Genomic DNA, 17388 nt, shown 5'->3' on the forward strand with positions numbered 1-17388 from the left:
TGTGTGCTTGATTTGCCTCGTCTATTCACACTCTTGAAAGCTTAGCCACATTGCTTTAATACAAGAATTATCTCTAGTGTCTAAAGCATAATTGCCACAGTTGGGAGCAGGAGGCAGGCTCGGCTGTTATTAAATATTTAAGATGGTTTCTGTAGTTGTGGAGCCACACCTCTGTTTATTGTGTTCAATCTGAGTCCAGCTTTTTGGGTCTTTCCTGAAAAGCTTAGTTGCCATCACTTAATCACGCGGCTAATTATGGTGAAGTGTCATCTTTTCAGCAGTGCACAGGGAGCTGCAGGGATTTTAGTCATCTGTAACAGAGTAATAGGTGTCTCAAACACAGTTTTTGGTGATGTCTGTCAAATCCCACATGCAGTTTAGCATCCTTGTTCTCTCCTGACAAGATGCATTTAAAGCACAAACATGTATGTGCTCCCTTGTCAACTGAGCACATTCTTCTCAGCATCCATCTGAAGTGGAACCAGGTATATCAACTTCATTAGCAGTCAAGTCCTGGATAATTACGGGATAGTTGGAAATAGGAGAAACCACTTCTCTTTCACATTGTTCTGAAAATACACTTGGTGTTTTGGTATCTTACAAGGAACTGCAACCGTGGTCTGTGCAGATTGCAACCAGAATGCACCATTTTCACTTCAGGTTGGGTGAGGGAGGAATTAATGCTAAATTTTAAATGAAGTAGTTGAAGGAAAACTATAAATGAGTAGTATGTCAGCTTCTTATGAGCCACATGCTTTGTCTGCCATGTTACCTGGCAGAAACTCTGACTGTAGTTAAAAGGATTTGTAGAAAGCCTAGTTTAACTACATTGACTGGGGCTTACCAGTGCAAAATGGCTTGCAGAAGTTGCAAGGTTTCATTGTGTTAATAATGGATTTTATGTTGATGTAGTTAACGTTGGTGGGACTTTCCACAGAATAGTATAATAAATGCTGCCATGATGGGTCGGTTTGATTTAGGTTAATCAGCTACACAGACCTTTAACTAATTTCCCAATTGTGCATTCCTGTCCCTACTGTCCCAAAATGTAAGTGTCTTTGCAGGTGTTGTCTTGCTGCTGACGTAGAGCCTATAACCTTGCTTTTGTTGCACCTGTTTTTTGTTGGGGGTTTTTTTGTTTGCTTTGTTTTGGGGTTTTTTTTGCAATTCAGCACAATCGAGTGGTACCAGGAATTTATTCTTAATATATAAGAGGATTTACACAAACAATTTTGCATTTAGTATCTGTGGAAATAAAGGATGTTCATGTTACTCCACTGCTGTGCTTAGGGAGTGGGCTCAGCACATGCTGCTGCCTGTGTTGTTCTGTACTTTGAAGTGTGGATCCTGTGCTCTGCAGTCAGTGCAGCTGTTTACTGTCAGGTTTTGATGTATAGGCACAACTGTACTTGGCACAATGTAGGAAACCTTTACTGGGCCAAGAGGTAAACTAAGACAGAGAGGCAAGGAAACGTCACTATGCGGACTCTTACAGTTACTTTTGTAAACATAAGCAAGACAGCTGTGTTGATGATTGTATTTTATTGTCATACCTGCACCATGCTTTTCTTCCCATAAAGTACATAAGGTTATTGCTTCCCATTTGCCACAAAAGGGAAAATCCAGCGTAGAGACCTGCTGCTCAGAGGACGTGAATTTATATTCCTCATAGGAGCTTCTATACAATTATTAAAACACATGTTGGAGTGGGCTTTATATGGTGTGGTGTCAGCCGTGGGGTCCTGTGTTACAGTCATTTCCCTGCCCTCTGACCAAAGTGAGCATTCAGGGAAAACTTGCTCCATGGGAGAGAAGAAAATCCTTTACTCTGCTGAACACCAATTTAAAGTAATAAGAGGAAACACAGTGTTTTAAAGTTTGCTTATAGTAAGGTATTCTTGGTTGGAATTGGCTATGAATTAAAACTAATATTTTTCCTTCAAAAATTTCCTTCTAGGAATTATTCCTTCTATGTGCTTGACAACCACAATCTTCAGCAGCTGTGGGACTGGAACCATCATAACTTGACTATCAAGGAGGGGAAAATGTACTTTGCATTTAACCCTAAACTGTGTGTTTCTGAGATTTACCGTATGGAGGAAGTTTCAGGAACCAAGGGACGACAAAGCAAAGGAGATATAAATCCAAGGAACAATGGGGAGAGAGCCTCTTGTAAGTAAACAAACAAACAAAGAAAAATCTTGAGGCAAACTGCGTAGGAGGGTGTCACAAAAAAACCCAAACCAACACACTACCACGTTACAATATTACATGGTACAATATTTAGAGTTCAGAAATTACAGTAGGCTTTCAGTCGTTCTACTTACTCAATTTTTAAAATGTAGCTGTGAAAGTATGTTTGCATGCATGGAAAATTATGTGGTTACATAGTTACTAACTCATCTGTAAAAACCATTTGATGAAGACGACTGCTTTCCAAATACCCTTTTTTGTGACAGCAGCATTGTATACCAATAGGAACACACCTGGGAAAGGAGACATAAAATCTAGTGTTTTGGTATATCCAATGAGGAGCAGTTTCTCTGTTTCTTTCGCAAACGCACATCATTATAGGTATTTTCCTCTCTCAGATATCTACTCTTTCTTGATACTAAGGAGGCTGCTGAATAGACATCAAAACAAGCTGTTTCTGTTATGTTCAAGCTTCTTTTCACTTCCTGTCAAATATTGTACCTTGTTGCTAGAAATGCTTGTTGTAAACTCAGTTTTCTGTGCTTTGTTTTCAAATTATTTGCTTTTAAACCGAGAACACTTTTTAGTGTTCTACAGTATTCCTAAACTTCAGTGTCTCTGCATTTAATTTTGGATTCTGCAATGGTCAAAGTTATTGGAAAGTCCTCTTTTGGCTTCGGTGGTCTTCACATCAGGTCTCCAGGTGTAACCAACACATTTAAAAGCAATCTCTCATCTAGGAATTAAGACGACAGAATGCTTACAAATTTGACCTCATACTCAAACAGTTAGAACTGACAATACATTTTTCTGTGGTCTATTTGTGGTGTTGTTGGAGCTGAGTAAATGAAAATAGATCTTGTGTATAAGTCAAGTCCCCTTGTTCTGGATGGTGTTTACAAAACTAGGACACGTACTCTGCTGAATGTCTCTTTAGGCGTGATGCATAAATGCAGATGGCATAGATCGTTGTTGTAAGCACACTCCATTCTTTGCACATTCAATAGAGCAAAGGCTTGCAGTCCTGGAGGAGTTACAGACACACAGCCAGTCCTTACTACCACTGAGGCTAGTGCCAGCCGCTGCCTGCTTTTTTAAAAAACCATTACAGAAAGCTTTCTGACTCTGAGAAGGGGAAAAGAATCAACAAAAGCTAAACTGCCTTTGAAAAGACAGCACCAATAGTGCCAGTGTACATGAGGGTGAAACCCCCTTTATTTTCAGAGACTTCTATGGAACATTAGAAACTAACTCACAGTTGACACTTAGAACACAATTTCTTCATCCAAGAATTAAGTTTTTAAAATGCTATTTTGTTTTGGATTGGAAAGCTCAGTGAGTTGGTAGTGGGAAGCCATTCATTTCAAAGCTGCCGGCTTCCATCCAGCTCTGTTCAGAAGAGTAGCTGGAAGCTGCTGCCATCAAATGGTTGTGCTGTTTATGAACTGAGTTTTGGAGTTCTTGGTCCAGCCTCTCATGAATAGGAATGTAAGCTCCTTTGTCCTTTCCATGTTGTCAATTCCCCAGAAAAGCAAATTGTAGTTGTCAAAAGTTGTGCTGGAAAGTGAGAACACAGAGGCCAGTTACTCCTCTCCACGTGCATTAGAGTTGGATGATGAATTTAGTGCTTCTAAACCAGTCCTGTGAATAAACAGGACTTCCATTCCTTGCTCAGGGAGAGTCTGAAGTAGTTTTCAAGAGCTTTCTGATAATGCCTTAAAAGAAAATCGGCTTCAGAAAAAATAACAACAGGTAGCTCCAACATAGTCTGAAATGATTGCCAAGGTCACTGCTTACCCTTAAGCACTCACATGTAGTAGGATGAAATACAAAGCTCTGCAGAGACAAAGTCTGTTGGTATACTGTGGTATCATAGGCACTACTGTAAAGGCTAATTAGCTAAAACTGGTACCTAAGAAACAATGAAAACTAATCGGTGATGTGATGCTAACTCTGTCATGTCTTGTCCTTTTGTATTGCAGGTGAAAGCCACATTCTGCATTTTGTTTCCAACACTACACTCAAGAATCGGATTAAACTAACATGGGAACGGTATCGCCCTCCAGATTATAGAGATCTCATTAGCTTCACTGTTTACTACAAAGAAGCGTAAGTAGATGTCGTCAGAGACTAATTGGAACGTTCCAAGGGATAGTAGACAATTCTATTCTGACTGTTTGGTTTACTAGTGAGAAAAGTTAGTCAGCAAAGTCCCTTCAGGTAGTTCCTATGTCATGCAGTTTGCATGTCTCATCCAGTTTACGTATTTCATCCTCAAGTTCTGCTTTTGTTCAAATTCTTTCCTTGGTGGAACACAAGCCCCCTTTAAAGAGAGGATTGTTTTGATTGAAGCCTACAAATGGATTCCAAATCCATCAGGAAGTTTCAAATTTGAAAAAAAAGAGATGGATGGCTTGGCTGTTCTCAGAGGTATAATGTGGAGCTCTCCATAAGTCACGTCATTACGTTTACTGAGATCTTTTCCTTCTCTAGTCATAGTACTGACTAGAGCGCATCATAGATGAGGAGTTTGCCCTATCACCTTGATGACTTGTCTGCTCAGGGTTTGGAGTTATTTAGGTTATCTAGCTTTGGTAGTTTTCTGCATTAGTATCTCTAGATAATGGAGTGGGGCAGTTGCTGGAGAGATCCTAATTTCCTGGGAGGTGTCTCTGCCTTTGCACATCCTTGTAGTGTCTCAGATTTAAAATAGACAAAAATATAAATGAGCATACTAATAACTCTCCAAGCAGTTTGGAGGTGTGAAAGGGAGGTTCAGAATGCTGGTGATGACATAAGGAGCAAGACTGCGAGACATAGAAGCACAAATTGTTAACGCCTGGCATTGCTTGAAAAAGAATATGATTGTGATGGTATACTGGGGTGCAATAGACTTAGTGCTGATGAGTCTATAGTAATTACTAACAAGAATAGTACTTTATATGCTCTTGCACCAGTGTTGCAATTTATGGAAAGTAGAACGATATGACTACGTAAGTTTGTTTGTATTGTGTAGAAATAAAAGGGAAAAAAAAGCCTGTTGGGCTGGTTAAGGCCAGTCATGGAAGTTTGGGTTCTTTATGGTAAAAAGCTCAGCCACTATCAATAACCTTTTTGAGTTGCTTCTCTTTCATATATGCTTAGCTAAAGTCTAAATATGTCTGAAGCATTTCACTGTCTGTTTTGGATTAAAAAAAAAAAAAAAAGATAAATTTAGTGTTTTCTTGGAGAACCTTCCCTTAGTGCTGGTGACTGAAGGTAAGACCTACAGCTAAAGCTGAACTCTGAATTTTGTAGTGCTTGGAAATAAATACAAATTTTATTCTGTTTTATTCTGCTGTGGAAAACAAGTAAGCTTCATTTGTTTCATTGAGCAACATTGAAGTGAGGCACTCTCATAAACACATGAAAATTTTTAGGAGAAAATAAATATTTTAGTACTATTTTTTTATTTTAATATTTCAGACCATTCAAAAATGTGACCGAGTACGATGGACAAGATGCATGTGGCTCCAATAGCTGGAACATGGTCGATGTTGACCTGCCACCAAACAAAGAGAACAATCCTGGAATTCTACTGCAGGGATTGAAACCTTGGACTCAATACGCCATTTATGTCAAGGCTGTTACCCTCACAATGATGGAAAACCATCATATTCATGGAGCAAAAAGTGAAATTGTATATATACGAACCAATGCTGCAGGTGAGAGATCCTGGGCTCTTGGGTAAGAGGTTGATAATGCTGCAGGTATGCTTATTATATTATTATGCAAGTTCTGTTGTTAATACAGAAATTGAATTTACGTGCAGGTGATGTACGTAATGCTAGAAGGTTTCAGTAATTATGAAAGCAGTGTTAAGATTTGAACTATAGGAGTTTTTTGGAGTTAGGATTTCAGACTTTGTTCCATTGGTGAAGGTAAATTTAAGTACAGCTTCGGATTGGGACTGTACATGCTTGCAGTTGAATCCTTAATGACCATTGTTAGTGAGACATAAGTAGGAAATCTTTTCTTTGAAATAGGATGGTTTTTTTCTTGCAGTATAGAAACTGATTGGGATTCAATTTGAAAGCTTGCCTCGACATACATTGTAGAATGCTCTAGATTTAAATACCTTCCTTTCTTTTTTTCTTTTTTCCCCTCTAGTGCCATCCATTCCCTTGGATGTTATTTCAGCATCCAACTCCTCATCCCAGCTGATTGTGAAATGGAATCCTCCCTCTCTGCCCAATGGCAACCTCTCATACTACATCGTACGATGGCAGCAGCAACCTCAGGACAGTTACCTTTACAGACACAATTACTGCTCCAAAGGTAGGAAAATGAAATGCAGTTGTGTTGAAATGCCTGTGACTCTTACCTGCCAGCGCACTTTATTTACAAGAGGTAGAGCCTGTGCCCTGCTTCACAAGTCTTTTGTGAATAACAGCAAGTAGAAGGGAGTGGGTAAATATGGGTTGTTGCTCACTCATAATATGGAGAGAAAAGAAACAAGCCGCCTCTGTTCTTTCCTTTTAAGATAAAGTCCCAATTCGAAGATATGCTGATGGGACCATTGATACCGAAGAAGCTACTGAACCCACCAAGCCAGAGGGCTGTGGAGGAGAAAAAGGACCTTGTTGTGCTTGTCCCAAGACAGAGGCAGAAAAGCAAGCTGAGAAGGAGGAAGCAGAGTATCGGAAAGTGTTTGAGAACTTCCTTCACAACTCCATCTTTGTCCCCAGGTAATGGATTTTGGACACTTTCTCTTTGCAAGTGGGGCTAATAATTTCATTTTTTAACATTTCCTAGAGCTCAGGCTTCCTGGACATGGAAGCATCTGTAGATAACACGTGAAACACATGAACATTGCCTTTCCTTTTATGTGAGACAATCCACAGCCTTACTTTGAAGTTTCTCTTACTCACTAATTTTTGTGTGTCTCTCTCCATTTTAGCTAATAGTAAGGGTTCTTACCTATATTGTTCAAGGACTTTAGTGATGGTTTCTTTTCAGAGTCAAGAGTCACTTGAGGAGCTCTTTGTCTATAAGGGTTTCAGAGATGAGCAACATGTGGCAGACAAAGGGTTTCAGATGTGATCTTTCTCTAAATAGCCATTTAAGTGCTTGAGTTCCTAATCTGAAGATTTATTTGCCTTTGAGATTGAGGGCATAGTTACCTTGCAGAATTGAAACTGGTCTTCCTTTCTCACTGCACTAATTGCAAAGGGCATATTCGTTTCCTGGGTCTGTGCTGCAGAGAAGTATTAAATATGACCACTATTCCATGATAAACACTACTGCTTACACATTAAGTGGAATAGTAATGATTTTATGTTGCAACACAGAGTAGATACTACTGAATTATATGGTGATTTTGATCCTTGAGTTTCCAATATATCCTCCATGTAAGCTGTTCTTACTTTAGATAATTGGATCCTGGGGCCTAGCACACAGCGTATAGCTGTTATGTTACAGTCTATAAGCAATCAGATTTCAATTGTGCATGTTACTCATTGTCTATTGGCAGGTGAAGTTTATGGTGAAGTCCTGTGCTTGAGAACTCTAAAGTATGGCTTTGCTGCTCATGAAAACTGGTTTATTTCACTCTCCATTGTGATTTTTGGACCTTTATTCAAGGATATGTTGGATTGACTTGTTTGGGGTTGGGACTGTGATGTGTGCAGCGCTTCTTAGCTTTGTGCAAAAAATGAGGAACTAAATACTGCCTCTCTTTGGAAGTGCTAAGTGTTGTACCTGAGCTGTGTTTGAGTGAAATTTAGCATTTGTGGTTGAATTCGTGCAATGAGAACCAATGAGAACCAGCAGCAAAGATGCAGTACAGAGAAGTAACAGCCACCATGACTGGCCAGGATGTAATTCCTGGGCAATATGAAATCTTGTAAATGTGATCTGATTTTGGACTTGATGAAATAGCATAGCAAGGAGTTTTGAAAGGCGTGTGTCAGGTCTAAACTATTTGAACGTCTATTACAAATGAACTTTTTTATTTCACCAGAGCTTTGTCACTTAAAATGTGTTGTTTATCATCTCCCAAATTTTCTTGCAATCCCCCCCTCCCAAAGGAAACTCGTAGAACCTTGGACTCAGACAGTAACAAATAAACTGACCAGTTCACAAAGAATTTCCTGAAAGCTTGACTGTTTCCCTTTTTTCTTAACTTACTGTCATAAGGGTGGGTTTTGTGACAGCAAGGGCAGATAAGGTACGACTCAGAAATAGCTGCATAGCTAAGCAACTTTAAAGAGACTGTATGTCAGGGAAATTAAAGATTATGAGCTAGTGAGGTGTCTCCATAGGACAAATCTAAGCAGCTTGTTACTTGCAGATGTCATCTTTATTTTTTTTTTTTCTTTTCTTCTCCCTCTTTCCCAAGGGAGAAGTTAATTAATGTGTTAATGCAAGCCTCAATAGTAGTATATGTTTCCAGTGTTCTGCCTTTCTCCAGGATATCATGAAAGAGATGCAGCATGTAATACAGCGTGAAAATATTTGACTGGGTGGTTTTAAGGTTGTTTAAAAAGCCTGTTGATCTAATCTTGTGTGCAACTTCTGGATGGCCCCATGTGTATTACTGCAGTGGTGAGGTAGATTTGAAACATTAGGATTATGGTTAGTGTTGAAGAGACACTCACAAACACAGGAGGATGAGTTATTCTTCAAGGTTTCTGGTTCTCTAATGAGCAGGATGAGATGGGCTCTGTGTGTAGTAGAAGCTATCTGAGAAGTAACATTAAAATTGCCATAAAGTATGAGACAGTTAGCTTTTATGTTAAATGACCCACATTTTTTTCTTCTTTTTAATTTCAGTTTGATTTAATTTTTTATAGTGTTATTTTCTAATTTTTCTCTTGCATTTCTCTTCCTTCCTCTCCTTAACAGAATAGATGAATTTTCATGTTTTTATCTCTAGCCTTTTCCTTATTTCCTTGGATGCTTGTTTTTTGTCTTTATCTTGTGCCATTCATGAAAGCAGGAAGCTGCTTGACAGAAAAGCAATGGTGTCAAATGTCTTGATGTTTTAATCATGTGTGCCTTGTGGTTATCCTGCAGGTCTTTTTCTCTTCCTGATACGACTGTAGTTTTCACCAACAAGTTTTGTGTTGCTTTCTCTTTACCTTTTTCCCCAAAAGGCGAGGTAGGACTGTACTTCCCCCCCACACCCCCCGATACCACCAAAGAGTTGAAACTTCACGCATCCCATAAAAGCAGTGATAGACAGAGTCATGCCTTTTGGGTTCTTGTGTTAGCACGTGCTTTTGTGGTTGATTGAAAATGAACTTTTTATTTTCACTGCTTTTATCACAAAATCTGTGCAAATGTTCATCATTTCAGTGCTGGGCATCCTGTGTACTTTTAGCAGTTCAAAAGTTTGTTCGTTTGTTCCATTGAATTAAAGCAGTAAATGAATACTCACCCTGAGCAAGGTGAATAGCTTTAGTAACTTCTGTAAATACCAGTGTAGAGGAGGCGCAAGTGCTTACATCTCCTATGAAATTCCCCCATACCCCACTGACAAGTTACGACATTCGCTTGTGTGTAGCTTAAAACAATTTCTTGGTAACTTTGGAGGTTTTTTCCTTGTCTTAGTTTATTTCTGTGCTGTGGTTTACATGGGATCTGACAGTGTAAAAAAGACTACTCAAGACATAGTAAAAGGATTTTGGAAAATTTTGTAGAGAACTTCTAAAAAAAAATTTCATCCAACCTCTGCCAGAAGATTTCAAAACCAAGTCAGCCTGTTTTTGGCTCTCTCTGCAGCATGCTGTTTTGTGGCTGGACGTACTAAGACGGTATATTTGACAGCGAATTAACTTCTCCTGTTGAGTCATCTTTCTTCCTGTTGTGTGTTTGAGGGAGGCGTTATTTGCCTGATTTGTAACTCGCTCTCTGATAGAAACGTGTTAGACTTCAGCTTTGTCCTTCATAACCCTTGCACTGACCGGGTGCTAAATGGGCACTGGCTAGGTGATTTCAGGTGGGATAGGATTCAAGCCAAAACTGTTTTTGTAGTGTGACTTTTCTTACATTCTTCTTTACCTCCCCTGGTGCATTGCTTTCCAGGTGTGAGCAGTCCTGCAAACTTAGGAGGCTAGGAGAGCAGGAGCTGGAAAAGCCAGCTTGCCCTATGTAATTAGTGCTTCTGTGCAAAACAGCCTTGGATCTGACACAAGACCAAGTGACAAGTCTAACATGTAGCAATTGTGTGTTAGCTAGCTAATACCATCCAAATCTTTGTAAGAGTATTTTCGTATTGACGCTTGTACTGCTACTCAGGCCTGTCCACTACAACAGTTTCTTAGACTAGAGAAAGTAGTAGTGTTGCTGTAAATTCTCGAGTTTTTAACTCTGCATAAATTTAATACAGATGCCTGTAAGGCAAAGAAAAGTTGCTCAGTGAACTCTTTGCTATACACAATATTAGTACTGTGTTTTCTCATATGGGAAGATTGTTCCTTTGCAGAGTTTTTGTTTGGGTGAGAGAAGTAGAGATACATCAATTACCACACATTAGTGGTGGTTAACATTCATGGTCTTCAGTTACCTTCCAAGGTTTCTTTTCTTGGTGCAGCACATTCAAAGTTCTGTAATTTCATTGCAACTGAAAAGAAAGTTTGTTGCCTACTGAGAGTTAGCTTTGCTAATCCAGCAAACTTCAAAACAAGTTTTTTCCCTAACCGTTTCAACCTTTAACATCTGATTTTTATTTTAAATGTCAACATTACTGTCATTAAACACAAATCTAGGATGTTTATTGAATAACAGTGAAGCCATTTTTGCTATTCAGTTTATTGTGTGAGGTCAGAAGTTTGCACGTTTATCTTGGGGCGCAGTGTGAGCTTCAGAGTTTTGATTGGTTTCTGACCAAAAGAGAGAGTAATAGGATGTGCTGACACGTGGCAGGTTCAGATTAAGAGAAAGCTTTTGTCTTGTTTTGGAGTTTCCTTTATTTAGCTTTTTTAATTGCAGAGTTACCTATTTTACTGGGGTTTTTTTGCACAGAGCTGGAGGAAAAGTGGTGTTTCTCTGAAGAGATCTTTTCTATACCTGTGTGTTTGCTCCACAGACCCGATCGGAAGCGGAGGGACGTGTTCCGAATCGCAAATGCCACTTTGGCCTCTCGAAACAGGAATGCGACTGGGACAGATCACTTCACCAACGTTTCTGACTCAGAGGAGAGTGAGGTGGAATACCCGTTCTTTGAGACCAAGGTGGATGGCAAGGAGAGAACTGTGATCTCCCATCTCCAGCCTTTTACTCTTTACCGCATTGATATTCACAGCTGCAACCATGAAGCTGACACACTTGGATGTAGTGCTTCCAACTTTGTCTTTGCAAGAACCATGCCTTCAGGTATGCTGTCACAAGTATAAAGCTTTGTTTTATTTTCTGGGGAGAAATCAATCTCAGGGAGAACAAGCCCTCCAAAAACAGTTAGAAAAACATTGGGGTATAATAAAAAAATTATATGCAAGAAAATAAATTGGAACTATATAAAACTTTGTTACAGTAGTTTAATGTCGTTGACTGGTCTCTTGTGTGTACTTAGTGATATGTACTGAGTCTGTCCTGTGATCTGGAGAAAGGTAGAAGTGCGTGCATTGACTACTGAGATAATGATGAGAGAATCCATTTCCCAGCGATATAGGTATAACCACAACATGGTGGGTTGAAAGGTTTTATTCTTCAGTTCCCTGTATGCTGAATAGAGACAGAGGAACGTTTCTCAGCTAATGTTTAGTTTTGCTGTGTTCCCTCTGAACTGTTTGCAGATGTTAGAGTTTTGCTGGTGGGAATGTTTGCCAAATGTTTCTTCTGTCACAGAATGACCATGCATTTGTCCAGCCTGGAAACAGGAGGAGTACTGTGTTGCTTTGTGCCCAGTTGCCGGCATCTAGAGTACTTCAAATAGGAAGCATTGAATGCTGTACTCATGTTTGGGACTTTTACAGATTGTACTTCTTCTGAGAAGAAGAGAGATGATTTTAGTGTAAGCTCATATGCATCCAGCAAAGAGCTTGTGACTCTAGCAGATGTCTGGGAATATTTGATGCAGAATGGCAGCAATTTTGTTTTGTTTCTGGAAGGAAAGACTATCATAATCCAGATCCAGCTGTGTCAGTAAAAAGGCAAAAAGTATTGCTTATTTCAAGGAAATAAGGAAATCTGTGAGATCAGGGAAAAGGAAATAAGTGTTCCCAGATTTTTAGCACATGGCTCTGAAAATTAAAGGCTAAACAATTCTGTTTTCTTCTAAACCTAACAACTGTATTTTTGAAAAAGTGGTCTTTTTTCTTTGACTGAACTGGTCTTCATATTCCTGTTAAGTTTTGAATAAAACACATAAAATTATCAAGAATTAAATAGGGATAAAGCGGTTCCTGAATTGCTGATGAGACTCCGTTTTAAACTGCAACAGATTTCCAAAGACTAGATGTTTTCGGAAGGGGATGTCAGTGGGGCAGATCTTATGTGTTTACAGCCATTTGCAGACAGGTTGCTGTTTGCAGCCATTTGGTGGAAATAGCTGTGTCTGCACTGTTTTGGTGTAGTGGAAAGTTTGAAAGGAAGAACCTGATGCTGATAAACAGGTTTTTTGACACACAGAGCCCATACCTGGTGAAGCTGTATACACCACACTGTTTTTCTGGCAATCAGCAGTTCGGACTCCGCTAATCTCTCCAACAGGCCCCTGGCCCATGCATTTTGTTCTCTGGATCTTTGAATAGCACTTAACTGCAGTGCTTTGATACCCAAAGAATAGTATGAACCTTTTTATTTTCCTCAATTGTGGTGTAAGTTCCTGTTTCAGTAATAGGTGTTCTTCTGACATCACTTGTAAATATTTTACAGAGGGAGCAGATAACATTCCAGGAACAGTAGCATGGGAAGCAAAAGAAGAAAATACCGTCTACCTGAAGTGGTTAGAGCCTGCAAATCCAAATGGACTGATACTAATGTATGAAATCAAATATGGGCAGCATGGAGAGGTGAGGATTTGACATTTCTCTGTTAAGAGTTACTGCTTGTAACTCTTAATTTATACACAAAACGGGATCTTTCTTAACATGCTTCTGTGCAGTGCTGCAGACCAAAGATAGAAACTGTGATTTCAAACACCCAGCATCAACCAGCATGCCATTCCTTTGTCTCATTTATTTTGACCGTTTTTGAATTCCACAGATCTCCTTAAGGTGTTCAAAGAAAAACTGATCAGATGGGGCTTTTAGTGACAAAAATTAGCTTATCCTGCAGCCATATTGTTTTCTCAAGAATGAAGGAATGTGAAGATATTAACATGAATTGTAAATTGCTTTTTTCTTTTAGGAGAAGCGGGAATGTATTTCCAGACAGGAATACAAGAAGCTTGGAGGAGCTAAGCTAACTCATCTGAACCCTGGAAACTATTCTGCTAGAGTTCAGGCCACTTCGTTAGCTGGAAATGGGTCATGGACTGAGCCAGTCTCTTTCTATGTGCAACCCAAGAGTAAGATGAATGTTTGTTGGCTGTGTCAAACTGGGGGACTATTGTCTTTTTAATAATTCCTGATGTTTAACATACGTAAACATCACGAATTATCATACGTAATTGGGCATATGAGCCTCTTGCCTGTATTCTGAATACTCCTCTTATTTGCTGATGCTTCTTTGGGAACTCTTCTCTGTTCCATTTTTTGGCAAGTGTTGACAACCAGAAGGTGTATCTGAGGTGTGGTCCTTTTCTTGCATGCATTATATATATATGTGAGAGGTGCAACCAGGTGGTGGGTGTGTAGAACACACTGCTGTGGCTTCCTATGATGTAAAACTCTGTTGGGAATGTAATGTTGGCCATAACAACATGGAGTTGGATTGTACAAAAACTGTGGCAATAAGGCAAACCTGCTTTAAATTGAAAACTAATATGAGAAACAAATAATTTGTTTAGATTTTTGGCTGGCAGGTTTTTTAAAATATCAAGATGTTATTTCATATTACCTGTTCCGAGTGACATTTGATAAAGATAACATCCTGATGAAAGAGTGATGCTGGTCCTGACAATTTATATTTTGGAAGAACACCACCGTAGTGTTCACAGAGACCCTCTCAAGAACTTCTGTATTTAGTTGTAGAGCAGATGTATCTACAGAAAACTGGAACTCCATGTTTTATTCCTTTTTGGTTTTCTAATTGCTGGACTTTGAAGAACTTGAAGTAAAGAGCAGTGTGTGCATATTCTGAATATAAGTATAAGCAGTTGCAAGGTGAACAAAAAGTGGAAAAAAGGTGAATATGCAAGTGAACAATTACATATTGTTCACTGAGGAATGTAAGTCCTTAAGCATAACTTGTGAAAACAAACCCCAGACAGACACTGTTCTGTACAAAATTAATACTTTTCACTGTCTCTTTTCTTGTTCCACTAATCTGCAGTTAGGGAGTGTTTCTGAGTACATTTTTCCACATCAGACAAGAAAATGAGTACTTTGATTTCGTCCCCGTATGGAAATATACTGAGTGGTTTTGAATGTTTCTTTGTTAATGGAGATTTTATAGAAACCCTGATACAATTGTTTTCTTGTTCGTTGCAGCAGCAAACTATGGAAACTTCCTGCACTTGATAATTGTGCTCCCTATTGCTTTCCTGCTCATCATTGGGGGATTGCTGATAATGCTGTATGTCTTTAACAAAAAGAGGTGAGTTGTATATGTTTGTGGTTAAATCTGCAGGAGGGGAATGTTTATTTTCAAATCTGTGCCCATGGAGCAAGTTAGAAATAAAAAGGTTAATGGCATTCAGAGGACTCGAGAAGCTAAAGTAGATTCTGTCATGTTGGTGTGTAAAAGGAGGTGGTTTAGAGTTACCAGCAAGCATCTGGCTGCTGCTTGAGATATGAAGAGGCTTTTTATTACAGTATCATGTTTGAGAGGGAAGAGGAAGGGTTGTCAGGAACATATCCACTGGGACAATGATGGCAGATACTGAACTTATATAATCAGAAGCTTTGACTGAAATATGGGTCAATATAAATCATGAAAACTTAATTCAATTTAGGTTAATTTGATTTCTTGCAAACTCTAGAGGTATTTTGAAGTCTACATTCACTTAAAAAATTACATCCTGGACAGAGCAATCTAGGCGACTGTTCTATTTACTTGTTTTCCTCAATTTTGTTTTTTGTAACTAGTGGTTGATTTTTTTTATTTAATTAAAATACATAATGAGAACTTAATAGAAGTCAGTGCAAATGTTCAGCCTTGCAACTTTCTAGATATGGAGGTTATTACACTCATATAAACTATGCTCATTGAATATCTTGTTATTTCCAGCTCTAATTCATTTGTGTGCAGACAGTAGTACCAATTTTCCTCAAGCACTCCAGAAAGGGCTTTGTGTCTAGTGAAGTACAATACCTGCTTGGCCTTCCCTTGGGCTCTCCTAGGTGAAATGCCTGATAACTCATCCTTCTTTAAACTGTTGTTCTAGCCCACAAGAATGTTTTGTCTTTGATTTTCTGAGGTCTGATTGATAATTTTATTTCTACAGCCTGCCTCCTGCAAGAGCTCTCACAGCGCTGAATAAATATGTCTTACTCTGAAAATCACCCCAGTAAAATGGGGGGGGGGGGGGAATGTGTCTTTGTTTTTAAAATAAAATAATAGAAACACTTATAAAATAGTTGAATGGAATTCCCCATTAAAAACAATCTTGTCTTTTGCCAGATCACTTCACTCCCACAGTAGAGCAGGTGATGTTAAAGTATGTTCTCAGCCACAGGTCTCCTGGGTGTATTACCATACAGCTGCCTGCCTTAAAGGATGTTTACCCAGCAGCTAAAAGAACCTTGTGTTTACAGTTTTCTGGTGCTGATTTAGTATAGAGAAGACTGCAGGTTTCCTGGGAAAGCTGTTCAGGGCTATTTTCCCATTGATTATGTCAGGTAGAATAAGAACTTGGTTTGTCCCCTTTGTCCGAAAAGCTCTCCACGTACAGTAAACAATATTCTATGGTTGAGCAAACGGTGGAAAAGCTGTAGAAGAGGTGGTCTGAAATTTACTTAGGTTTAAAGATTAAAAAAGAAAAAAAAATATTTCAACAGGAACAGTGACAGACTGGGCAATGGGGTACTTTACGCTTCTGTGAACCCCGAGTACTTCAGTGCTTCAGACGGTAAGTGTGGCCTTACGCTTCTGATTCTTTTACTTTAATATATTCTGTTTGTGTCTGACTGAAAACTCTAAAAGGGATGTGGTAAAACCATTTTCTCCATTTTATTAGCACAGCCATAGTATCCATCATTGATAATAAGTAAATGTCACCTGTCTATTGAAACTGGGGAGTTTTTGAAATTTTTCCTGTAGTTTATTCAGCTGAGGCAAATTTGGATGCATTAGTTTCACTTTCAGACTATCATCTATTCATCCAGTGATGTTTTCACTGGAATGAAAGAAGAATTCATGAATTCATTGTCTTCCACGTTTGCCCTTTCAAGCCCTATTCTGACCTATCGGAACAAACCCATTGCTTGTTTCTATGTACTTTTCATGCGAAAAATAGTAACGTTTAATAAAAAGCAATACTGTCTCCTCACTTCCCATCCCTGTAAAACGCTCCAACACCTTTTCACAGTTAGAGAAAGAGGAAAGCAATATTGTGAGCTTCCAGACATATCAGATGGAGAAATTTTGTGTTAAAATGAGCACGGATATTTCATGTAATCCATATTTGTTTCTCTTAATATCTGGAGTGTAGATAAGCCCATTTTTTCTCTAGCTGGCAAAACAGTTTTTTAAAGCTAGTTTCAAATTGACCTAATTTATTTGTGACTGATGTGTATATTTGGTGATGACAATATTTAGAGGTATTAGACTGTGGCAGTGTTTAGATCCTAGCTGTATACTTGTGTTGAGTGCTCTGCTAACAGAGTGAAATAATTGTAGTTCTAAAGTCAGGTGTAGAGTTTTGGGGGGCATCCTTAATTTCTTACAATTTTCTGCGGGAGATACGGTGTGGATAATGCTCAAGTCTTTAAAACCATCCAGGAAATAAAAAATATTTAAAACAAAATTGCTGTTCTGGAACAGCGTGCTTTTTTTGGTTTTGCTATCTGTGTGTCTGTATTATTTTCCTGTACTTCACTATTGCAGGAGGTTGTGCCTGCTAATGGTGTAGATGAACTTCTTGCCAGTTCTTGTGTTGGCTGTCCCTGA

General features: G+C 38.9%; 1 protein-coding gene across 4 annotated transcripts in view; it reads left to right on the top strand.

The window, feature by feature from the left end:
- Positions 1–17388, top strand: part of IGF1R (insulin like growth factor 1 receptor) — a 196899-nt gene that overhangs the window by 154401 nt on the left and 25110 nt on the right. For 2 of the 4 annotated variants that reach the window (XM_072870393.1, XM_072870396.1), the window contains exons 6-15: positions 1958–2172; positions 4176–4302; positions 5659–5897; positions 6343–6510; positions 6716–6920; positions 11264–11550; positions 13051–13187; positions 13525–13684; positions 14769–14874; positions 16278–16348. In XM_072870393.1, the coding sequence (XP_072726494.1) occupies positions 1958–2172; positions 4176–4302; positions 5659–5897; positions 6343–6510; positions 6716–6920; positions 11264–11550; positions 13051–13187; positions 13525–13684; positions 14769–14874; positions 16278–16348 (1715 nt within the window). The remainder of the gene's footprint in view (positions 1–1957; positions 2173–4175; positions 4303–5658; positions 5898–6342; positions 6511–6715; positions 6921–11263; positions 11551–13050; positions 13188–13524; positions 13685–14768; positions 14875–16277; positions 16349–17388) is intronic. The other 2 variants (XM_072870395.1, XM_072870397.1) reach the window with 1 other exon arrangement.

The sequence above is a fragment of the Ciconia boyciana genome, chromosome 8, assembly GCF_034638445.1.
Source record: "Ciconia boyciana chromosome 8, ASM3463844v1, whole genome shotgun sequence".
Taxonomy (NCBI): Eukaryota; Metazoa; Chordata; class Aves; order Ciconiiformes; family Ciconiidae; genus Ciconia; species Ciconia boyciana.